The sequence below is a fragment of the Canis aureus genome, chromosome 38 (assembly GCF_053574225.1).
Source record: "Canis aureus isolate CA01 chromosome 38, VMU_Caureus_v.1.0, whole genome shotgun sequence".
NCBI classification, from domain to species: domain Eukaryota; kingdom Metazoa; phylum Chordata; class Mammalia; order Carnivora; family Canidae; genus Canis; species Canis aureus.
Genome location: NC_135648.1, coordinates 10,549,038 through 10,573,812, shown reverse-complemented (window position 1 = coordinate 10,573,812; position 24,775 = coordinate 10,549,038). Strand labels below are relative to the sequence as shown.

General features: G+C 39.5%; 2 protein-coding genes and 2 long non-coding RNA genes across 7 annotated transcripts in view; 3 read left to right on the top strand and 1 right to left on the bottom strand.

Annotated features, from left to right (window-relative positions):
* Nucleotides 1-7,091, top strand: part of RRP15 (ribosomal RNA processing 15 homolog) — a 38,525-nt gene extending 31,434 nt beyond the window's left edge. Inside the window, exon 5 of the mRNA XM_077886610.1 lies at nucleotides 6,579-7,091. Within this exon, the coding sequence (XP_077742736.1) occupies nucleotides 6,579-6,722 (144 nt within the window). The 3' untranslated portion in view covers nucleotides 6,723-7,091. The remainder of the gene's footprint in view (nucleotides 1-6,578) is intronic.
* On the bottom strand, nucleotides 1,029-23,582 carry LOC144307058 (uncharacterized). Of its 2 annotated transcripts, none has more exons than XR_013374023.1 (4): nucleotides 23,265-23,582; nucleotides 12,019-12,082; nucleotides 9,313-9,400; nucleotides 1,029-4,233 (listed from the first exon to the last, which is right to left on the bottom strand). It is a non-coding gene; the product is annotated as an uncharacterized LOC144307058 (long non-coding RNA). The 2 variants fall into 2 exon arrangements; XR_013374022.1 differs by lacking the exon at nucleotides 23,265-23,582 and adding an exon at nucleotides 21,429-21,693.
* LOC144307059 (uncharacterized) lies at nucleotides 17,917-20,248 on the top strand. Its single transcript, XR_013374024.1, has 2 exons — nucleotides 17,917-19,437; nucleotides 20,133-20,248. It is a non-coding gene; the product is annotated as an uncharacterized LOC144307059 (long non-coding RNA).
* TGFB2 (transforming growth factor beta 2) overlaps nucleotides 21,311-24,775 on the top strand; it is an 80,124-nt gene continuing 76,659 nt past the window's right edge. The window contains exon 1 of one of the 3 annotated variants that reach the window (XM_077886609.1): nucleotides 21,311-22,473. In XM_077886609.1, coding sequence (XP_077742735.1) covers nucleotides 22,128-22,473 — 346 coding nt within the window. In that variant the 5' untranslated portion in view covers nucleotides 21,311-22,127. The remainder of the gene's footprint in view (nucleotides 22,474-24,775) is intronic. The other 2 variants (XM_077886607.1, XM_077886608.1) reach the window with 2 other exon arrangements.

Below are 24,775 nucleotides of genomic sequence, written 5' to 3'. Positions count from 1 at the left end.
TGTTTTTGCATTTAATCAGTTTTACTTTTCAGTTGATATAGGCCCAGAGAGTTATCTTGTAGGTTGCTTTAGGTAATTGAATTAGTACTGCCTTGCAGCAACACTGGACAGGTTTCACAAGCTACAAAATTTTGGTCATTTCAGCCTGTACTTACTACAACTTCCATATCATGATAGTAAATATCTGTGCCTAACCTGTATAGTATGGTTAAACTATATTTTGCAATATGTATTCTGGACCTCTAAACTTTCTGATTTTTAGTATTGTAATCAATAATTAACTGTGATTCAAATCCAGAACTCTGTTGGTTTGCATTCTAGTATAAAATAATACATCAGGGATCCCTGGGTGGCACAGCGGTTTAGCGCCTGCCTTTGGCCCCTGGCGCGATCCTGGAGACCCGGGATCGAATCCCACGTCGGGCTCCCGGTGCATGGAGCCTGCTTCTCCCTCTGACTATGTCTCTGCCTCTCTCTCTCTCTCTGTGTGACTATCATAAAAAAAAAAAAAAAAAAAAAGTAATACATCAAATTACCCCTACCTCCATTTTACAAGCAAAAAAACCACAAACATACAAACAAACAAACAAACAAACAAACAAACCCTATTTCTCAGGATGTCTTAACATGTACTGAAATCTATTTAGGAATCACCCTAGGCGAGTTTTTCCAATGAAGGACTCATTTGGAGTTTCCCTCAGCCTTATTGTTTTCTGTTTATTTATTTATTAGTTAAGAAATTATTTATTTATTTGAGAGAGAAAGAGCACAGCGGAAGGGAGAGTCAGAGGGAGAAGCATGCTCCCCACAGAGCAGGGAGCCCAACATGGGATCATGACCTGAGCTGAAGCAGATGCTAACTGACTGAGCCAGCCAGGTGCCCCTCTTCTTTTCTTATATTAATTTCTCGTCCACCTTTTCTTTTTGGATGCCCTAAGTATTCAGGAAATTTTCTGCCTTAATAGTAAATTATCTTTGTGGAAAAGAGACAGTAGTAAATAGATAGTATGTAAATCTGTTGTACAATATAAATTTCAATATAATTTATTGAATTCAATTTATTGAATCAATATAATTCAATATAATTACAATATAATTTTATAAATATTGTACAATATAAATAAAAAAGTTTAGCTTTTTAATTTTTATTTTTTTAAGGATTATATTTATTTGAGAGAACACAAGTGGAGGAGGATGGGCAGAGAGATAGGGAGAAGCAGACTCCCCTCTGAGCAGGGATCCTGACACTGGGCTTCATTCCAGGACCCTGGGCACCCTTGAAGTTCTGACTTTTACAGAAATTATCTTAAACATATTCAGTCATTTTCAGTGTATTTTAGTATTCATTCTACCATGTAATTTATAGGTCATAACAAGTGATGTACTAATAAATAGTGTTCTTACTGATTACGTTTTAGAGCACTTATAGTATTATGGAAATAACTTAGACTTTGAAATCATGGATTTGGGTTTGAGTATTGACTCAGCCAATTATTATTAACTGAACTTGAGTAAGCTGCTTTGCTTCTTTGAGCCTTAGTTTTCTTATATAAGATGAGAAAAACAATTGCTTTCTGGGTAGGAATCTTTTTTTTTTTTTTTTTTTTTCTGGGTAGGAATCTTAAAGAGAATTAGAAGTAAGGCAGTATTATATAAACTGGCACATAATAGCTTCATAGTATAATTCATGTTTTTAACATTTTTTTTCCCTTGGGTAAGTTAGAAAGGGAAACAGAATCAGAATCATGGTTAACAAAAGCAGAAGCGTGTCTTGGGGGAGATATTTTGGGAAGATCTTAGAGGAGGCTTGTAAGCTTAGAATTTGTGGAAATGATCAACGAATAGTTTCTCCTGTCCTGTTTTTTCCTATTTAATTTTAAATTAATTTTTACTTATCCATGTGGTTTAAAAGGCCACATTTTGCATATTCTGGGACAACTACTTTTTACTCCTTTAGCTAGTTACATTGGCATTTATGCATCTCTCTATTCTTAACTATCCTTTCTTTGTTTTTCCTGAAGTTAATTACCTTGATTTTCATATGTAATTTTCTTAGTTTAATTTTTCAAAATCAAATTATCTCAGGTAATAATATCAATTATAATTATTTTCTTTGAGATATTCTCTCCTAGAGTCCCTCATTCTCCTTTTTCTGGGTGATTGCTCTCTTGGGGTGCTTCAACTAGTTGTCATCCTGTGACTTAAATTTTTTTGTGATCCTTGGAATTTCTCCTGGATTGGATTTCGTATTTACTGGATCTCATTTCTTTCTTGGCTTATTCCCACTGTTTTGGTAAAGCATAACCTCCAATGTTTTTGCCATGATCCAGATTGTCTATCTGTCTGACGTTTAGTTACCACTCCAGAGTCTCCATTTACTCTCATCCTGGAAATTCCCTTCTCTTCCTTGTGGACCTCCTACTTTTTCTCTCCCAGTGTCTTTCTCTTCTTGGTTTACTCTGCATTTTTGTGGAGGACATTCTCAGTAGTTTCCTGAGATAGGCTTAATAAGAAGTAAACTTTTGGATACTTTATATGTCTGAAAGTACCTCTGTTCTCTCCTCTACTTGGATAACAATATATCTCAATATTGAATTTTCAGATGGAAATTATTTTCCTTCAGCATTTTGAAAGAATTTGTCTCCTGCTTTTTTGCTTCTGGGTTGCTTATAGGAAAATCTGTATCTATTTTGATAGATCTTTAAGTATGTGACTTGTTTGTTTTCTTTCTTTTTTTTATTTTTTATTTTATTTTTTTTTGTTTGTTTTCTTTCTGAAAGCTTATAGGATATTATTTTAGCACCTATTCTTCTGACATTTTCCACTATATCCTTGATGTGTCAATTTTTCTTTTGTGTTTCAGACATTCAGGAGGGCTCTTTTCATTCTGGAAGCGTGTGTTCTTTTCTTTGAGAATATTGTTTTGAAATATTTCATTGATTTTCCTTCCCTCCATATTTGCATTCTCTCTGTGTAATTGCTATTTGTATGTTGAACCTCGTGGACTGGTTCTCCAATTATTACCTTAATTCTGTTTTCCATCACTTTTTTCTTTTTACTCTTATTTTCTGGATGATTTCCTCAGCTTTATCTTCTCACCCTTGTATTGATTTTATGTTCCTGCCATCATGTTTTTAATTTCAAGCTCCTTGTTATTCTCTTAATGTTTCTTTTCAAATAGCAACTGCTCTTGTTTTGTGGATGTGCTATAATAATCTCAGAACTCTTTGAGGATATTAACGGTATTTTCCCTAAATTTTCTTCTTTTTGAAGAGTTTTGTTTTTCTTCAGGTTGCTTTCTAAATGTTTGTGTTTGTTACTCTCTGTTTTCTTTCTGATAGTCCTTAGTTGCCTGTTCATGATTTAGAACAAGTAATCCCAAAGAGGCAGTTGAAGTTCTGAGCCATGTGGATGTTGTCTGTTTGACATTTGCTTTGTATAGCATTCTCTCCATGGCTTATTTATTAGCAACTGGCCAGATTTTCTCTAGAGTATTCCTGATTTCCTTCCTGAAGGAAAAGGTCTGCCTCCCAGCATTTTGGGGAGCCCAGTGTGAGAAGAGGGTTGGGACTCATTCTTAGGAGCTAAGGGTTATAACTTAATGCTCTGTTTCTGGTACTGTACCTATGCCTTCATCTAGTAAGCCCATTAGCTCTCCAGAGGTTAAAATTTCAGTCTTCCACTTAGCTGGTGTGGAATGGGAAGGGAATCCAGAGATCTGATTGTTTCTCATCAAAAGGTTCACCTAAGTTCTCTTTATTCTGATCCTTCCATTCCTACCCTCACTTTGTAAAGTATCCAGTAAATGCTAGTTCCTGGGGGTTTTGCTGGTTGCTTGGTAGTTTTTTTTTTTTTTTTTTTTTTTTAAGATTCTGAAGTGTAAACTGGGTTGGTTGCAGCTTGACAATTGTAGTCTTAGGAGTCAGCTTTCTTGGGTTTGCCAAGACAATTTCTACTAGTCAGTCCATCTTACTTCCACACTGTTGCTATTGTTTCTTTGGATCTTGTCCTTGTGGATTATATCTTTAAAACAACAGATTTTATTTAAAACAACTGTATTTTATTGAGTTTTGCAGTTGAGCAAGACTAGTTGTTTATGTTCAAACTGCCACCTTATGTGGGCCCCCATCTCCTCCCCCTGCCTTTTTTTATTACTATGTATTTCTTTAGCAAAGGTAGGCAGAGAAAGTAAAGAGTCCTTCTGTTGTCTTCAGAACAGTTTTCTTTCTTGAGCTGCCATTAGGACAAACATAGAAAACACCTGTTTTTAAAATATATTAACCCATACTAGTTTGTGCTAATTTTTCTATGGTCTGTTTTTTTTTTTTTTTTTCCTTCATATTGTTGCTTCACAGTATGAAAATCTCACTCTAATGTGAGAGCTTGGTTGATGGCAGTTTATAAAACATCCAGTAAGGTTTCTAACATTGGATTTCCCAATTCTAAAATCTTTGAGTTTATTGTTACTGTTCTCTTTGTCTGAAATACATGTTTACCCAGTGTTTTTTCAAGACAAGCATGCAGGACAGTTGGTCTCAACATTTTAGTTAATGAATCCTTCCCTTTGGTCCATTTTGGTTCTTTTCTTTCTTTCTGAACTACCCCTTTCAGGCTTTGTCCTTGTCCTACCCTTTTTCTGTCCCTCCTTTATTCGGGTACTAACAATTTTTATGGTGCTGCCTAGTAGAGGAGTAACTCAGTCCCAAAGAAGTAGGCTGTCAGGATGAGTTCTCATGTAGAAACAGTCTGTGTTGACCTCAGTCACGTGGGATCTGCCTTTTCGTGGTTGGTGATATGTTGAAAGCATGTTGGATACAGTTGTCTGAACAAGGAAGTTTACCATTGAGATTGTGCATATTCATATGTAAACACAAACATTAATGTCTGGGTAAGTCTTTACCTGTCAGTAACTTGCACATGGCTATACCAGGAAGCATGCGCTTTTTAGGTTTTACTGGAAAACTTGAAATGATTAATTTGGCAGGAGAGGTGCTTTAATTGTTGTAGCTAAGTGGATCTCCTCAAGGGAACAGCTCTTTCTCCTACTTAAGGTGAGGAGATTGGCAAAGAAAACTTGAGTTGAATCAAAGAAAATAGCCTTTTATCCAGTTAGGTAACTTAACAGACAAGAAGAGTTTTAGGAAGGTAGGTTTGATATTGTAGAAATGAGGGATGGGAGGGTGTAAGCCTGATTACTCCCCTCTCGCTGTAGTATGAGAGGCTTTGCAACTAACTGTTTTACTGTTGGTTTTTGACACAGATTTTTTTTTCCTTTCTTTATGTTAAATTACAGTACAAAGTATGCTATTTCAGTCAATTCTGAAATCTTTACTCACATATATATACTCTACAGTCTTTATATTATATTTTGGTACAGGCTTTGCTTGATTCTTTGATCCCAAGAAGATGGGAGTTATCCAATAGGATATTTTTTATTTTGTAATGGCATCCTTTTTTTCCTAAATGGAATGACTGTTTCAGGGCTATGTTTTTTAAAGTAAAAGATAGCTTCAGCAGAATTAGATAAGTAATCTCTTGTAACCTAGAAAATGTCTTTAATATCTCTTCTCTTAAAAGCTGTTCTTTTTGTGGTTAATAGATCCCATAAAGATAACACTATTTTCTAGCCAAATATCATGGGTTCTTGCATAACTAGGGAAATTTTTCCAGCGTGGTGTTCTATGAATGGTATAAACAGAAAGGCATAGACTGTTAGTTCCAGGAAGACAGGGATTTTGTTTTGTTCGTTAGTATATTTCCAACACTAAGAACAGTGCTTGACACACAGTTCTCAGTAAATATTTGTGGAATGAAGGAAGGAAATCCCAAAGTTTGGAAGTTCTGCATATATTGTAATACTTAATTAATACCACAAGGTGGTACTGTTGTACCATGAAATGAATGGCTGTAATTTTTAGGCGGTTATATATAGTTTTATGTAAATCCTATAAATAAGCAAAATGAATCGACTACCTATTATGTTTATTGCCTGCTTCAGTTATTTATAGTTTTAGCATGTGATTAGTCTTTTGATTCCATGATTAGGTCAGGCAGTGAGATCATAACCTAAATAAAGAACATTTGGTTCACATTTCTATCAAATGTTAAATAGAGATAGCATCTATAAAAACCTAACACAGTACCAAGTTAGTCCCCTTTTCTCTCTTTTATTATATGTTAAAAGCCTTTGCTCAATTTCTATTTGTTTTAAAATAATTTGCCAGCATTTTTCTAATCACTAAGCATTAAATAATATTTAAGTCTGTTTTGATTGCCAAATTTCAAAAATTGATAACAAACCTACATTTCACTATAATCCCTCCCCCTGCCAAGAAAAAAAAATTTGCCTCCATGATTCTTTTTTTTTTTTTTTTCATGATTCTTTTATGGGGTTAAAATAGCTTGTTAACATATTGTTCTGTTACCTATGTGTGCATATATCATAGTTTATAAATTATAACTTGTTTTCATTCCTGTTGTGAAACTAAGTGTTGATAAGTTTGTTTTGTAGCTTGGGCTTTTTTATTTCCTTATGATTAAATTGCCTTTTGATATTTTGTTTCTGTAATTGTCCTCAGACTGAAGCAAAATCAGAAGAGAGCCCTGGATGGACAATCTTACGTGATGATTTCATGATGGGAGCGTCCATGAAAGACTGGGACAAAGAAAGTGATGGCGTGGATAACAGTGAACCAGGGTCTGGAAGTGACTTTGATACATAAGACCAGAGGAAACCCAATGTATGATCATTGTATTTTTCCTAGAAAAATACTTGATGCTCTCAAAGTTGGGCAGTTCTGAAGCTATCACTTGTAAGAACACCAAAAGACTTTTACTATTACCAACTTTGATGTTTTCTCTTTACATGAAAACTTTGTTAAAATTAGGTTTTTCAAACCATGTATGATTTTAAGCATTGTTTCTCAAACATTTGTAAAAGAAGTATTTTTGCTTGACCAGCAAGATGCACATTTTTGCCAGGATCATTTTAAGTTTACATCTTGGTCATGGATATTGGTGTTTTCTTTCAGTGTCAGCAGTTTCTAGAAATACAGTGCTTTTTATAATTAAAATGAACTCCTTGAAATCTATATTTTTCTGCTTTCCAACTTATTAGTCCTATGTATGTGTGCTTTTGTGAAAGGAAGTTTTGGTATTTGTTTTGGTATGCTATTGAGAAAATCTCTGTAGTGAAATTTAAAATGATAATATTTCTGATTCAGGGTGATGATTTCGTTTTTAGAAGTTCTGGTAAATAAGATTTAAGAACATCAAGTCTCTACGTTTCTATTATGTCCCTTTATATGCTAAACCATACATAATGATTTAGATTTAAGTGTTAGTTTATAACAAAATAGCATGAGATTTACTGAGGTGGAGATTCTCATGTTTATGCCTCTCTCAGTGAGGCATAATTTCTTAGAAAGCATATTTGACATGTTTTAGCCACTCACACCCCCCTTTTCCCTAATATTTAAGTTAGCTTAAGTTCTCTTTTATGGTTTGGCTGACCAGTGAAATGGTCGAGTGAGACTGCAGGTATTCTGCATCAGAATACTCCCATCTGTTTGGAGATTTGGTTCCTTGTTGTTCCCTTAAACATGATTAAATTGGGTGACAGTATCTAGATGTTAAACAAAAAAGAAAATAAGACTGTTTAGTATAATCCCAAAATTTCTGTGAGACTTGGTTTAAGATCTAAAGTTTATAAAGGAATTGTTTAATAAATGTGATCTGTTCCTTTTTAAAAAAAGGATCCATTCCTTTTCCCATATTCCCCATAATAAAAATAGTTCCCTTCTACTACTCATTTGTATATACTTGCATCCTCCCCTCAGACTTATGCTGGAGCAGAAATGTTTATATTTTCAAACCCATTTGAGTGTTCTATGCGTTTACATATGCAAGGTTAAATTAGTCCATGGCTTGATATTTGTTATAATGTGATACCAAGTGATTAAGCCGGCAAAGCTCAAAATGTATTCTTGTATTTATCCCAACTTTTGAACTTTAGTGTTTTATTAAATTATAGAACTACCATTTCATCAGGGCAATATATATAAATAATAATAATATAAATAAATGTGAGCAGATACTCCTCCAAATAATGAGAGTGCTAAGTATCATATTTTGTAACACAGATGAATATTTTAACTTAACACATGCATAATTTTGAAAAATAATTCTTTGCAGCAGTTAAAAATTTTTTTCTCCCCAGAATTAAAGATTATACTTCTTCTTTTTTCTTTTATCTTATTCTGAATCATATTAAAACTTGGCTAACATTCTTCCAGATAGTACATTGGGGTGATAGAAATGGGTAAATAACTTTTCATTTACTGGAGCGCTTTCAAAACATATACTCACATAGTTTTTGGTTTAATTTTGAAAAATTGGGCAAGATTTTTTTAACTGAAAATAGGAGAATATATGCAGAGTTTTTTCCTCTCAGAAATCATTTTATTCCAAAATAAAGATGAGTTGCCAGTATAAGAAAAAAATTTTATCACTTATGTTAGAAGGCTATAAAGCATATTCAAAGTACATGAAATAATTTCTATCGTAAAAATGGGATATTTTATGTATATTAGTTTTGCTGCATCTTGGGATATTTTATGTATATTAGTTGTGCTGCATCTTGGCTCTACAATATGTAGGCAAAATACCATCATATATTAATATAAATCTATATTTTATAGAAACCTATATTTTAGAAACCAAACATATATCTTGAGATGTTTTAAATATTCTAGCTTTGTTACCTCTACCCTAAGTATTTTATCTACATTCTTCTCACATCGGTCAGATAATTCTGCATCCATTCCATCTTCCTACATTGTCTTTGAGTTAAGGAGGGAAAAGAAAACCACATTTCTAGATCCCCCCTAATTTGTCTAAATGTAACAATATTTGGATTTTATTTTGTTAACTATTTAGAGTAATATAGCAATAAAAAGGTTATTTTTATTTTTTAGAAAGACTATGGAAAATAGTAACCAGGTAACTAGTAACTAGGCATTATCTTATCCCCTTATCTGGATATTTAGATGGCTATGGTGAACGTTGTCAATATTTAGCATAGGTTAGTATTGGTTATTAATTGTTTTTAGGCATTGAATTCTCAAAGTCAAAATTAATACCTGTTTTAGGTTGAAACACTTAGATTCATCTTAGTAGTTTATCACTTTAGGTTGGCGTCTGCATACTGAATTTATTTTCAAGTTGCTTAGATTCTACATAGAGCAAATATTATTCTACTCATTGAAAAGCATAAGGTGGAAGCCCTTTAGATGGAATGGATCAGAGGCTCACCTTCAGTGCCCACAGCTGAAAATGACTCGGGAGGAGGTTCCAGGTTTCTTGGAGGGTTAGTCCCAAATTCTTTAAAATATTTTGTGTACTACAAGAGAGTGAAAAAGAAATGTTTATATTCTGGGAAACCTCTTAGGGCTCTTTTGATCACTGTGTTTTGCATATATGAATATGCTTAATATTCAGTGGCTTCCACCTAATCCTGCCCCCTGTGCTGGTCTTCAGGCAGTGAGAGTACAGTACTTCATTACAAAGCCATTTGATTACAGTTCATAAATGCCTAAAGATGTTCTAGTTAAACATATAACAGCAGAGGCGTTGTAAGGTTGAAGTGTGAACAGAAACACAGACAAACTGAAGATAAAAATTGCATTTTTAAGGAGTTAAAGACCTAGAAGGCCTAAGGAAGTTTCGCCTGTAATGAAATTTCCAAAGAGCATAAGTCTTTCTATAAAAGAGAAAGGAGGAGATCAAATAAATAAGGCCATATTTTTGCAAACTTTTGGATAACTTTTTTCCCTTACGTTTACTTATTTTTTGTTATTTTTATCGTGAAGTTTTATAAATGTGTTGAAAAGAGAAATAAGTGAAATGGGATGGAAGTTTTATTTTTTCAGGCTTTTTAATGACTTTAGAAGACAGTTATTGTATTTAGTATGTTGCTATGTTTGTGCAACATGAATTTCACTTATAAAATAAACATTTGAGGAGCACCTGAGTGGTACGTACAGTCAGTTGAGCCTCTGATTCTTGGTTTGGGCTCAGGTCATGATCTCAGGGTTGTGATCTCAGAGTTGTGAGATTGAGTTTCAGTAGGGCTCCACTCTCAGTGCAGCCTCCTTGGGAGACTCTCCCTCTCCCTCTCCAATAAACAAATTTTTTAAAAAATAGTAAAGTAAACATTTGAAAAATTAGTAGACATATTTTTGGACATTTATAAGTTTCTTAAGCATGTGTCTATCTGTCTGCCTTAGCCATGGATGCTATAGCAGAATATCGTAGACTGGGTGGCTAAAACAACAAAGTTTCCTCAGAGTTCTATAGGATGGGAAGTCCCATGATTGAGGTGCCAGCAAATTTGATGTCTGGTGAGAGCTCTCTTTCTGATTTGCAGACAGCTGACTTCTTGCTTTGTCTTTGCTTGGTGAGAAGGGAGATCATCTTTTCTCAGTCTCTTTTATAAGAACGCTAATCTCATTCATGCGGGCTCCACCCTGGTGACCTAATTTACCTTTGAAAGGGCTCTGCTTCCAAATACCATTACATTGCGGATTAGGGCTTTAATAAATGAATTTGGGAAGATACATATTCAATCTATAGCAGTGTGTAAAATAGCAAATCTTACGTTTTTAACTTTGTGGAATAACTTTACCATTGTTTCTTGGCTTTAATAAAATTAGAAAGTTAAGTGAAGGAAGAAGAATTCATTCTGTTCCTTCCATAAATTCATCTCTTAGGATTAATGTACCATTTGTTTCTGTTCAGTATGTTGGTGATAGGTAGGAACTGTTAAGCCCTGCAGATATGAATATGGAGACTATTTGGGGTGAGCAAATTTCGGAAACAATAGAACTATTCCATGCCTACAAGGATGTCTCTCATTCTCTTCCCAAGGAAACAGGAGTCTGAATTTTGGCCAGCTGGATAGATGAATCTTAGTGACTGCAGCAAAGGTAGGCCTGGTGAACTTTTTCACTGGGTGAACTTTTCTGAAATTGATTAAATGAATTAATTTAGAGGACCTATGAACAGATTTGGAAGTAGATGGTCTTTGAAGTTCATGGTAAGACATTTAGAACCATGATTGATGTTTAACAAAATACTAAGTTGTAATGAATCTAATCAGAATTTTGTAAAATAGATTTCTTCTAATGCTTCTTAAATAATTTTAGATTTTCTAAAGAGTGCTTTCTAGCTTAGAGAACCACATTAACATTTTCATCCAGCCTACTAAGCATAATTTCAGGGAGTTACAATTTAGGTCTTTTTATCCAGATACGTGATGAACCTTCTGTGCTCAGAAGAGAGATCCTCAAAGACAGTTACAGAACGTGTTTTATTTTGTCTAGAATAACTAGTCCAGCACTGCTCACCTCTTCCCTCTTTTAGTGCCCTCCCTCCAGTTGCAGGGGTACATAATGAGCTTTCTGTTAAGTGCTCTTTGTAGTGATACAAAGGAATAGAGTTCTAAATTTTACTTTAAATTTTAAAAGCTATGTGTGGCTAGTGGTGGTCTCTCTAATTATAAAGAGAATGCCGTTAGCATATATTTAGTCTGATAATATATCAGTAAAATTTGAAATCCTGTCTATGAGTTCTTCTGATAAACTTTTATGGATACAGTTTAAGTGTACGAATATTGGTGTAATTTTATTGATTAAATTGTTATTTTTTTCACTATTTGTATTTTGAAGAAGATATATTAAGTTGCTTTATAATTACATTATTTCCTCAGGTAACTATTTCCTTAAATGTGAGGCCACTGTTAATAACAAACAACATTTCATTTTTTTAGTGCAGTCATCTGCAGCTTTTAGAATGAATACACCAAACTTTGAATCTTACTGATTTTCTACAAGAAAATCAAATCTTACTGACTCACAAGTCTTACTGACTTATAATAGGTGAAAAAGGACATCTGGAGAACTGCCAGGTTCACAGATTTATCAGATACCATGTAAGGTTGGAGGTTCCCTGAAGAAGCACCTTTAGTTGCAGGGCTCTAGAGTTGTCCAGCAGTTCCAGGCTGTTCTAACACACACTTGACATCCTGCCAGAGCAAATGTAGATTGCAGATTTGGGCAAAAAAACAGAAAACAAAGAGCATAATGAGCATTATTAGCAGCAGCCAGTTTAAAATGATGAGGTGTTAACCACATTTGTATAAATAACAGTTTCTCTAACCCCTGAATCATTATCCTGCATTTTAAATGCAATCGTTTCATAAACATCAAAGCAAGAACACCAAATTTGTATGGGGTCAGGACCAACTGGGGCTCCGAATGGAGAGACAGCTGAGAGCTGTGTCCTTAACGCGTGGGTGGCCTTGCAGCTGTCGATTCACCCTCAGGCTACTAGACAGTTGCCTTCTTGCGCTTGCAGAACCAGACTTCCATTTGAAGTAAAAATGTATCTCCTCCCATGGAATGGACATAAACAATAGATTGACATCAGCTCTCAAAACATCAGCAAGGCAGCCAGACACAGCAGTCATCCTGAAATACTGCAATATTACCAAGCATAACATCAGGGGTGTTTCTACATAATATTTGTCTTTGTACAATAACACTGGGCTCTCTTAAATGTATTATAAATATAAAAGCTCGTAGTTGAAAAGATTCAAGGTGATATTATCCTTCTCTACAAACACTAGGAACAAGATTGCGTGACACACAACTGCCATATCTTGGTTCTTCCACCGACTCCCAAATGTACTTGATGTGATGATGGGTTATATATCACTAGCATATAAATAAATCAGACATAGGCATACACTTGTTCATATAATAAGAATTTGAATAATGTATCCACAATATCTCCCTAGCACAGTACCTCCTATCTAGGGAGGGTCTCAACAAATGTTCTCTATTATGCATTTAGAGGATCAGATTCTGTACATGTAGATTTGTCATTCATTTCTGGTCTGTGTAACTGTAAATGTTTCTCCCCACAAAAGTTTACAGTCTGCAGATAGTAGATACATATTGAGACCTAGTAACCCTACTTCTAGAAACCCTCCTTGGGAAAAGATCCTGATTACAAAAATGCTGTATGAACAGTATTCTATTATAGCATTGCTTTTAATGGCAAGAAATTTTGGACAACCTACAGCTTCAGTGATAAGAGATCATTTACATAAACGTTGGTACTTCTACTTTTCTGCTACCATTTAGAATGATGGCTGTGAAGACCAGTGAAAACACATCTCAATAATGTTACCTGAAAAGGTAAGATTAAAAAGTGGACAGGATAAGCTTTTTAAATGTCAAAAATTCATTAGATGAATATAAGAATACCTTCTTTTTAAAAGAAGATAATTTTGACAGTTTGCAAAACAAGTCTCACACAAAAGATCCTGATATTTAGTGAGATATTAAGTTTTTTGCCTACTTAGACTGTTCCAGAACTCAAACTAAATACTGCTTTACACAGGACACTCTAGAGATTGATAAGAAGTGCAGAGGTAAAATGAGAATCTCCATTTCCTTGATTTATTTTTAAAATGTTTCCTTTTCATGCTCAACCATTTTATTTTGATAGTCCCATCCGTCATTCCAGTTTAGGTGAAACAAAACAAGTAATAATAACAGCAAATATTTACACAGTAATTGTATGCCAGATACTACTTACGTGTTTTGTAATGTCCTTAACTCACACAGTCTTCCTATGACCCCATGAACTAGGTTCTGTTACTGTCCCCAATAAACAGGTAAGGGAACAAGCAGTAGATTCAATGACTTGCCAAGGTCACACAGCTAATACATTGAAGTCCAACCTTGAATCAACAGAACTGCTATACACAACAGTAATTCTCCACATTTTAGACGATATTAATGTCTTAAAGAAAATGAGATTCTAGAAATTGAACTTTGCTCTGGAAAAATAAATGGACATGTTTTATTTTTCAGTCTCATTTACTTAGGGCAAAACCTAGGGCCTGGGGAAGGGGACAGCATTTATGAAAAGGTGAAAAAGTCTTCCTGGCAGTGGCAAGTCCGAGTTTCAAATAGCATGTCTTCTCAGGCTGCATTTTGGTTGTTGCTGTCCATTTATTATACAATACAGCATTGGAGAATTTACTTTAGGTCTTGAGTATGTCTGTTAATTCGAATGTTTTTATTATCCTGATTCTGCAGAAACAACTGCATTACTACTGGAGTGGGGTCCAATAGCTTTTGTCTCTTAGAACATGACTATGTGTGCTCCCTTCATTACCAAGATACAATGTATTGCCCGTATACTTCTGTTTATTACTTAATGACATTTTGATGATTAATAAAAATTTAAGTGCTGACTCTTTTGCTATTAAGAATTTGGATATTTAAATCATGCTTTATACACAAGACTAGACTTTAGCTTAGTATTGGCTAAGAGATAACTAGAATTATGGAAGTTCCACTGTTACTGATCTAGGATATTTTCTGAAAATGTATATTCTCAAGATGTCAAATTGTAGCTTTCATTTTCTTGTGCAGTAGATTTTGTTATATAGTGTTTTCCCTCAGGAAATGAAACAACAGATCAATGGGAAATATTCTTGAGGTGACGCTGTTGATTAGTTTCTTAACAGATTTTAAGCAAAATGGTAATTGTATGATTCGTAAATAAGCTGTGATGAATATACTCAGAAAATTGAGCGTGTTGATTTTTTCTTTCTCCAGAGGAAGTTGTGAGAAGTACCACTGCTCTCCTCTAGGTGGCATGATTTAGGCTATCATTGAATTAACTGATAGGATCTTTTTTTTTTTTTTTTTTTTTTCCCTTCAACCAGATGAGTGTCTAGTCTCTGGACAATCTGTACAATGGTGGCATTGATTAGATTTAATTTTTACAACTGTTCAAATAGGTTTACCTTGTCATTGTCTGTTCATAACCTTAATTAATGTTAAAAGACAAAGGTCTCTGAAAGAAGCAAAAGTGAAAATCTTATCTGTACTGACCAGGCAACCAAAATCCTGTTTGTGTATTGCTCAAGTCTTTCTTGGGCCATAGCACACACACCCATTGTTTGACTTATTTCTTTGGTTTATAGTAAATAGCCTGTCACTGATAGAAACTGTAAAGATATTGTACTAAAGGGAGGACATAGGTATGACTGGAATAATCTAAGCAGAAAGTAGAAACTGTTGGAATTTTGATCATTGCAATTTTCAAGTTAACAGTAAACAACCCTATCAATTGAGTGAAGTTCTGGTTTTGTGAGGCCATTACTGTTTATTAAACAGGGAAGATCAACATGTAGAAAAGTCAGTATTAGGTGACCCATAAGCACCAGATGACAGCCATTCCTTTTTCTGTACACAAAAATGAGGACAGAATTCATTTTTACTTTTCAAATTCTTCTATCAATTGTTCATTTTCCAAAATTGAAAAGCAAACTTGTGCACAGGATACATGAAATGCTTGTTAATCCCCATTATTATTATCTTTTATCTTTTTCCTTTCCATGTGAGAGGCTGGCTTTCATGGAGCTCAGAAGAAACTTGACCACGTACTTGTTAAGGGCTTCAGTTTTGGGGGGATGCATGCTTAGATCAATACTAAAGCTGTACAAGGAAGCATTTTCAAATTTTAGCTCTGATAGTGATTATTAGAATCTGAAACACAAAGGAAACAAAAAGGCTTGGAAATATGCAAAATATATCACTATGGTAATGAAGAACAGGTGAATGTCTAACTGATGTTACTGTTACCAATTCAAATTTTGAAGTGGCATCGTTTCAAAATAGTGACTATCTGGGACAGTCCCGGTTTACCCCTTTTGTCTTATAATGTACTTATGAATAGCATCCTCTTCACACTTGAAAGTGCGTGACAAGTTATATGGTCGCCCTAGTTGTAAGTTTATTTTTCTAAGACTCAAACGTCGGGAAAAGTTTGTAGCCTTGAGTCTCCAGTTTTACAGATTATAAACTACTCATATAACTTTGCTTTTTATAATATTAATTAAGTATACTTGTACTTCACTGTTTAAAATTCTTATTTACTGTTTTCTCCTTCTAACAAAGAGCTGCATCCAGGTTTTCTTTATGTGCAATTACTGTCCTCTGTTGGTTTTTGTTTTCATTTTTTTAATTGCAGGATAATTGAGGCAATAAAAAGGCAAGACTCTGAAATATAGGTGGGTAACTTTGCTAATGAAAATGTACACATTCAGAATTTCACACAATGATACCCACCAACATGACAAATTCGTTAAAAAATGAAAAGTTCACTTTACATTCTGATCGTCATTTTTTAAAAAATTATGAGCACATAATCATGTCTTTACCATTTGCCTTCTCTTTCTCCGTACTCATCTTTTATATATATTTTTACTTTGTTGAAATACTTCTCTCTCTGCCTTTCTCTCCAGCAACCTCATTCTGGCTTCTTGTTTTGTGTAGTGTGTCTGGATTCCTGGGGTGCTGGGGTAAGGGAAGTAGTAGAGACTCTGTAAGGGCCAGGAGCAAACACTGCCCTGAGTAAGGAAAATCCTGCTGCTGGCTTCTCTTTATCAACATTAGCATTTTATTAAGCATGTATCCATTTTATACTCTATGACAACTGCCCCCTTATGTTCATTTATTTATTTATATCAGTCACTAAATACTATTTTAGTGGATGAATTTCACCGGAGGCAAGAAACCACATTTCAGTAGACCGAGGGGCTGACAAAGCCCAGGCCACAGAGACTGCCTCCCAAGGAAAGACTTCCTCCCGTTGGAACTCTCAGAGCAGAAAAGCAGTTCTATGTAGAGATGTAAGTGCCCAAAGGCCACAAGCAGTAATCCATCAGCTAATCATAATTCCAAAGGGTAAGACAAATGTTCCCACAGAGTATCATTAAAGTGTGAGTTTAATCTCTGCTCTGCTCTGTTTTTCTCTCCTCCTTATCTCTTGAGTTGATCCCTTTATCTCTTACCACCTCTATTCTTCTCTTTAAAAGCTTTCTCCTCCCTGTCCGTGGTTCCATACTTATCACTTCTGTCTTAGATTAACCTATAGATACAAAATGGAGAAAATAATTGGATTCTTTTTCATGGGGAGGTCACTAACCTTTCCATTTCATCATTCTGAGAGCAGAAATTTGTTTACCTACAGAAATGCATTACAGAACATGAGACAAAAAATGTTTTATAGACCAAACAGTGTTTTTGAATTGTATCAAATAGAAAATTAAGAAAAACCTAAAAGGCTTTGATGTATTTTCACATTAAAGGGTTATTTTGCAGGTAGTGAGTGTCACTGGTTCTAAATATTTCTTTTCCCTACCTCCTGGTTATCCATGCTTGGTACCAAGCTTATGGGAAGCTTTCAAAGTTGTTGCAGATGAAGTTATTCTTTCTTTAGAGTCAGGAAGGACCGCTTATATCATGAACTCTTGCCTCGGATCCACATAGTAAAACTCTGGACATGGATGAGTAGTTTTGATATCAGACATTTGTTTAGCATCTTGTAGGAATTCCACATAACTTAAGTGAATAGACCCATTAATGAGCAGAGAAGGGCTAGTGGCTGACACAGCTGCATCCTCTCTCTGCCTTTCTGATCTGCACAACAAGGACGTCCATTTTAGGGTGTTAAATAATGAGAGCTTAATCTTGAATTTCTACTTAACTGGGCTCCAGTCATTTAGAGTTCTGTTCACCAGAAGTATATGTTCCTGTCCTTTCTTCGTATAATCCATGGGAGCCAAATACCAGACTGTTCAAAGTAATTGAATGGGAATGTACTTACCAAAACTGCTAGCAGGCATAACCATGAAGCAAAGTCTTACTAGGATCTTCCCTGACTTTTTCTTTCTAGTTATATCTGAGAAAGAGTAGAGGCCACATGTGTTTTATTACACAGTCCCTGACACAAATGGAGAAGTGAGAGGGTATTAAAAATGGTGGGTAACATTTAATGAGCATATACTAAGTGCCATGTTTGCTGGGAGTGTTTTGGGTAACTTGTGTAATTCAATCCTCAATAATCTTGTTTGTATTATATTTTATACCCTTTTCACAGACGAAGAAACTAACACAGCATCTGAGTAACTTGGCCAGAATCACAAAACCAGAAAGTGACAGAAATTTGAACCCAAGAAAACTTGACTCTGAAGCCTCTCCTTTAACCACTATGCTCTCCTGCCTCCTTGAGGTAATCAAGATGGTTAATACCGTTAAATACCTTTCTGAAGAAATCAAGACGATCTATAGGAGTTCAACAGCCTTTTACCATGAAGACTGAAGTCCCTGCCACGTAATAAGATCTCAATAAATTCAGTGAATACTTCTTGAATATAGAAATGAAAAGGCTCCAAGAGTTATTTAATAGAAGAAAGGATCCGTTTGTGTTTCCCAAGGAGGCATGTCTTACCGTCTTAATCTGTTTACATCTTCAAAGGGTTTCTCCCAGAGAGGTAGAGAGGGACTCTGTTCCTGCTAGTCTCGAGTTCCTATGCTTGCCTACACCACATTTCACCACCCCCTCCCCTGTCCTACCTTCCTGGAAATTATAAGTCGTCTCTTATGAATAGGCCAGGGGTTTTAAGGGGTTGTTAAGTTAGCAATAAGTGCTCAACCAACTGATATTAGGGACATAAGTGTGCATGTTTATGTTGGGTAGGGTTGTCAGAAGAATTTAGTGCTTACATTGTTTTCCTAGAAGTGATATAGATGGACTTTGGCTAATCTCTCCATATTCTAATCTGAATCCACTTAACCTCAGGTGAGTGTATGTCTATACCAGGGAGGCTGGACCTATGTCCTCAGTGGAGTATAGTGGCAGAGGTGACCAGCCATACTCCCAGGCAACATCTTCAGTCACTAGCCCTAGTTTGCACGTCCTGCTCTACATTCTAGAATTGCCTCGGATGTACAAATATTACTTTTCCCTCTTTGTGTAGAACTGATTATTGCAGTTCTTAAACTGAACACAAAGGGATGGCAACTGGATGAGTTTCAACCTGTTGAGTCTGGAGGAAAACTAGCCCCACAGTAGCTTTTCTTGATTATATTTTGCTTTGGCTAATAGAACGGCAGCTGGTTGTCCATCTCTTTTCAAGCCACTTCAATTTGAAACCGGCCTCAAGGAGAGGAAACTGCTAATGCTGATTTATACGTAACTTTCAGAAGTATTTGGAAGCGGATTGGAACAATCTCTTTATTTCAGAGTTTTCCCATGTGTCCTAATAGGTAAAGAATTCCATGTTCAAGGGAGGTTAGAATATGCTAGGTTAAAAGAGCTGAACAAGTTGTTTTTGTTTTGTTTTGTTTTTCTGCAAGATTTTCAGAGCCTTTAACATGATGATGGGAATTGTGAATCTGCAAGAAGCAGCAGGGACCCATTATCTCCCAAACTTACTTCTCTATGGAGGCTGTGTTTGTCAGACATGTTCTGGTACCGGTTTACATAGGACACCTTAGAAGTCTGTGGTGGGTAAGGACACGGACAATGCATCCTGACTGTAAAACCCATACCTACTTTCTAGGGTTGTAAACATTATGTGTGTGTCTGTGTGTGTGTGTGTGTGTGTGTATCTTACATAGTGTAGTATGTGTTAGCCACTATTAGGACTATTTATTCAACTCTTTACTAATGATACAGGCCTCATCCACATGTCAATTTCCAAAGTTAAAGTTTCTTCCTATAATAAAAGACACATCTAAACTAGGGAATAATATAGAGGCTTTGAGTTTGGGGGAAAACTCAACAGAGTTTCCACTTTAAATCATCTGTCTAGTCAGTATGGCCACAGTCATGACGAAACGAAAATGTTGACTTTGAGTAACTAAAGGTAAAAGACAAAGGGAAAAGTGAACAGTGGCAAGAATCATTCTTGGACTCCTCTAATGGAGACGAGATTGAAATAGAAAATGTCAAATACTGTGCGGTGTACAACAGTAGACACCAAACACTGTAAAATTCCAGCTTCCTGGATGTATGCTATGGAAAGAATGAAGTTGGTTGCTAATGTCTAGCTGAGGAAGAAGGCGAAGAAGAGAAAGCCATATGAAGAAGGGGCCCCGGGCAGCAAGTTAAGGTATTCACTCTTTCGCTGAAACGGTGAAACCGGTAAATGTACTTCATTCTCTAGATAAATTAAAGACGGAGGTCTGTTTTCATGTTTGCAGCAGTTCACAGTCAAACGGAGGACTCGACTGTAAACAACAAACCATAATAAGTAAGCTTGAGGATGGAGGTACTGGCACAGTGTTATGGGATCTCAGAAAATGATTCCACTAACAAGGTAGGTGAATCTTAGATGGGAAGCAGGTCTCAGGGTTGGGGGTGGTTTCCTAGTAAACTGATGCTCATTCACGTAAGTGTGTATGTGTGTGTACAGTTCAGGAGGGAGGACGATCTAGAGCAAGTGATTCCGTTTGGGAGGCTGTGAGTGAGCCACACTAAAAACGGGAGGCTTGATAGCTTGTCCTTCACCAGACGGGTCCAAGATGACTATATAAAGTAAATACCATAAATCACTGTTGTCAGGGCGCACACTCCACCTCCTCCCTCCCTTCCCCACAGCCGTCCTCATTTCCACACCCCCTCAACGGTTCAGGGAGAGCTCGTGGTCTAAGTAAACGAGAGGACTTCTGACTGTAATCCTAGCACGTCACTTTGTTGAAGGCAAACACGTGGTTCAGAGAGAACTTATAAATCTCTCCTCCCAGGCAAGATCGTGATGTTATCTGCTGGCAGCAGAAGGTTCGCTCCGAGGGGAGCTCCAGGAGCTCCCGACGAGAGAGGGGGAGAGAGAGAGAGAGAGAGAGGGAGGGAGGGAGAAGGAAGGAGGGACAGAGAGAGGGAGAGAGTGGGAGGGAGAGAGAGAGAGGGAGAGAAGGGAGAGAGGCAGAGAGGGGAGCGGGCGCAGCCAGGCAGAGAAGGGCAAACGGAAGAGCGGAGCAGGAGCGCAAGTGACGGCGGCCCGGGCAGGGATGGAGAACGTAGTATAACGGTCTAGGCAGCCACTCGGGAGCCAAGGAGGGGGGTGCCCGGCTGCACAAGGGAGGAGAGGGGCTGCGCCGGGGTGCCAAGCGCCCACCTACCCGCGGCGAGAAAGTCCGAGCGGGAGAGAAACCAGGAGCGGGTGGGAGCGCAGGGGCCCCGCGCAGCCCCTCAGGAATAACAACCTCCCCGGGCGGCGCGTCCCCGGGGCCGGGTTGGCGTCTGGAGCGAGCGCAGGAGGAGGAGCGGGAGCCGGAGCGGGAGCGGAGCGGGAGCCGGAGCGGGAGCCGGAGCGGGGCGGGAGCGGGAGGGAGGGAGGGAGGGAGGGAGGTGGAGGCTGCAGGCGGCCGCGAGCGCCGGCCGGGGTGTCGGCCCCGCGAGCCCCGGGAGCAGGACCCGCCGCGTCCCGGGCTCGCCCCCAGCGCGCGCACACGCGGGCGCGCACACCCGCTCGCACACTCGCGCACTCACACACTCACACACGTGTGCGCCCTCCGCTCCGGGGCCGCGGCTGCTCCGGCTCCCGCGCCGCAGTGGAAGGCAGGGCCGCGCCGCTCCTTCCTTAAATACCTGCCCTCCCGCCCGGCCGGCTCGGCGGCCCCCCGCGCCGCGCTCCCCGCGCCCCTCCCGCGCGCTCGCCAGCTGCCAGCCCCGGGACCTTTTCATCTCTTCCCTTTTGGCCGGAGGAGCCGAGTTCAGATCCGCCACTCCGCACCCGAAACTGACACACTGAACTCCGTTTCCTCCTCTTAAAATTTATTCCTGCCTAATAGCCACTCGTCTCTTTTTTCGCCCCCCCTCCCCACCTCGTCGCTCCAAGAAAACTTTTTCTTGCTCCCCGAAGTTAGGGTTCTCTCTCCCCATCGCGTGTTAATATTTCCACTTTCGGAACGACCTGCATTTTCTTTTTAAAGGAATTCCAGCAAGATACCTTTTTCTCTTGGACGTTGACTCTCGACTGTTTGCAAAAGTCTCGCATTAAAAAAAAACAACAACAACAACAAAACAACAACAAAAAACAAAAAAACAAAAAATTTACCTGATCTCTACTTGAGAGTTGTTGGCTTCTTTTTTTTTTCTACTAGTTTTTTTTTTTTTTTTTTACTTTTTACTTTTTTTTTTTTTTGGAAACTTTTTCCACCTTTAAAAAGAAAAAGAAAAAGAAAAAAAAAAAAAAGATGCACTACTGTGTGCTGAGCGCTTTTCTGATCCTGCATCTGGTCACGGCCGCGCTCAGCCTGTCTACCTGCAGCACGCTCGATATGGACCAGTTCATGCGCAAGAGGATCGAGGCGATCCGCGGGCAGATCCTGAGCAAGCTGAAGCTCACCAGCCCCCCGGAAGACTACCCCGAACCCGAGGAGGTCCCCCCGGAGGTGATCTCCATCTACAACAGCACCAGGGACTTGCTGCAGGAGAAGGCGAGCCGGAGGGCGGCCGCCTGCGAGCGCGAGAGGAGCGACGAGGAGTACTACGCCAAGGAGGTCTACAAGATAGACATGCCGCCCTTCTTCCCCTCGGAAAGTAAGTACCGCTTCTCGCTTCCATCCCCCGCGGCCGCGTGCGGGCCCGAGGCTCCCGGGGCCGCGCTCCCCACCCCCGGACCTCCATCCCCCTCCCGGACCCCCATCCCACCCACCCCCCCATCTCCATCCCACCTCCCATCTCCATTCCACCCCCCACCTCCATCCCACCCACCTCCCATCTCCATCCCACCCCCCACCTCCATCCCACCCCCCCACCTCCATCCCACCCGCCCGACCTCCATCCCACCCACCCCCCATCTCCATCCCACCCCCGAGACCTCCATTCCCCCCCCCACCTCCATCCCACCCCCCTCCTCGCCAGCCGGGGGCCTGAGGACGTTAGGCTTGCAGTCGGCGACTCGCGCCTGGACTTTTCTCCTCGCGCCCGGGGCCCGGGGAGCGTGAGGCTCTGTCCCTCTCCTGCTGGCCCCCGAGGCCCTCTCCGGGACTCCGCACCCCGCGCCCCGCCCGCCGGGAGGCGCTCCCCGGGGCCGCGCGCAGCCGGGGGCGGCCCGGCGGGGCTTTTGCTCCCCTTGCTGCGGGCGGCGCACTGGCGCGCGAAGGGTTAAAGCAAAAAGTGGCTCGGAGCTAGCCTCTCCGGAAGGCGCCCCTTTCCGGGCGACCTATCAGCGGGTTCCCCCAGCCTTCCCTATTGTCTCTGACGCCCCTAAGCCGTGTCAGCACCGCCCAGACCCCGGCGGACCCGGAGACCCCTCCGGACACCCCTCGGAGCCCCGGGCCTGCGCCCCCGGAGGCGCGGCTCGCCACCACGTCCCCTCCGGAGTTCACCTGGCGCGCTAGGAGGGGGGACGGCCTGGTTTCTGACGGTGTCCCCCAGGGCTTTCCTTCGCGTTATTTTTTCAGGGTTGGCTCCGACCTGTCTTCTTAAGCTCCTGGTGGAGCGGATCCTTCTCCTTAAGGGGGTTCCCGTCTATCTTTCTCACCCTCGAGCCCTGGGCTCCCCGCGCTTTCTTAGGCTTCCTTGCAGTTATTTCGGTGCATTCCTAAATCTCACAGTAGAAGACAGCCGATTTTTTTTTTTTTCCTAAACTGGCTTCTCTAAGGGCAGCGTCCTCAAACCCAGCTGGCATACAGTAGCAGCGGGAGTGATTTATCGTGCAGTTGGGGGGGGGGGGGCGGGGGGAGTGGGGAGGGAAGAGGACAGTTAGCTGGGAATGGTTTCCAAGTTCTTAAGGGAAAAAAAAAAGAAAAGCAGAAGAAGCATCCAGTGATACCTGAGAGGGTTAAATACCAGGAAGAGAAGAGAGAGAGAGAGAGAAAAAAAAAAGCTTCAACATTTGCGTATTCCAAATCCCAAGTCATAAACTTTTCATTGGTTGCCCATTTCTCCCCCACCCCCCTCCCTTTCCATGCCCTATATACTTGCTGGCTGCCTTCACAAAGTCTCTGTGTCTTGCCTAAATAGATAATATGGCCATCCTAGTCGTTTTATCCTAGAGGTTCTAATTGCAGGGTGCCCCCCTTTCTTCTTCTTCTTTCTTCTTTCTTCTTCCTTCTTTCTTCTTCTTCTTCTTTTTTTTTTTTTTAATATTTATTCTTAGTTTGACAAGCCCTGGTTCTGTGACTTGCCATGTCTTGTACTTGACAGTCTCCAAATGTCAGCCCCTGGATCTAGCGCCAGTCTCCCTGGCCACCTTTCTTTTTTCCTGCACCTTCTCTTCTGGTTCCAGAGCAGAGCAGATGCGGAAGGTCCTGGCAAGCAGGATGGTTTTATTATTGTAATTAGGCACAGTCCACAACGGGGTTGACAAATACACACCGCCCCGGTTATTCCCCTCGGGAAGTAAAGCTTTCTACCTGGGGTGGAGCCAAGGAGATATTAGGAAGGCAAGTTCACTGTAATTGGTCCAGAACAATTGAGACCAAACCGAGAGTTGAGTCACTTTGCTTTCTCAAGCACGTGTATCCGTTCCACTGCTATTTGGGCAGGCGGGCAAGTTAGGTTATATAGAATCTGAACCGTGTTTACCTGCGGAAGTTGAAGTGAGTTGCCAGCACTTTTACAACACTCCGGAAGTCTGATCTCTTCCTCATCAGTACACAGGTGTGGAGAGAGCCAGTTACCCAAGGGGGTGTTGTTGCTTCCTTGATTCTTTGTTCTTTCGGGCACACCTTAGGCCAAAGAGGTGAGGTGATCCAAGCCAGGATAATGATCATCCCCAAACTGGAAAAAGTCTCAGGTTGTTGGGATTGCACAGGGTGTCGTCTAAGATCAGGATGTGGCTTCTCTTCTCCTTCCCACCTCCAGCCACCAAATAGATTAAAAGCTCTGCTAAGTG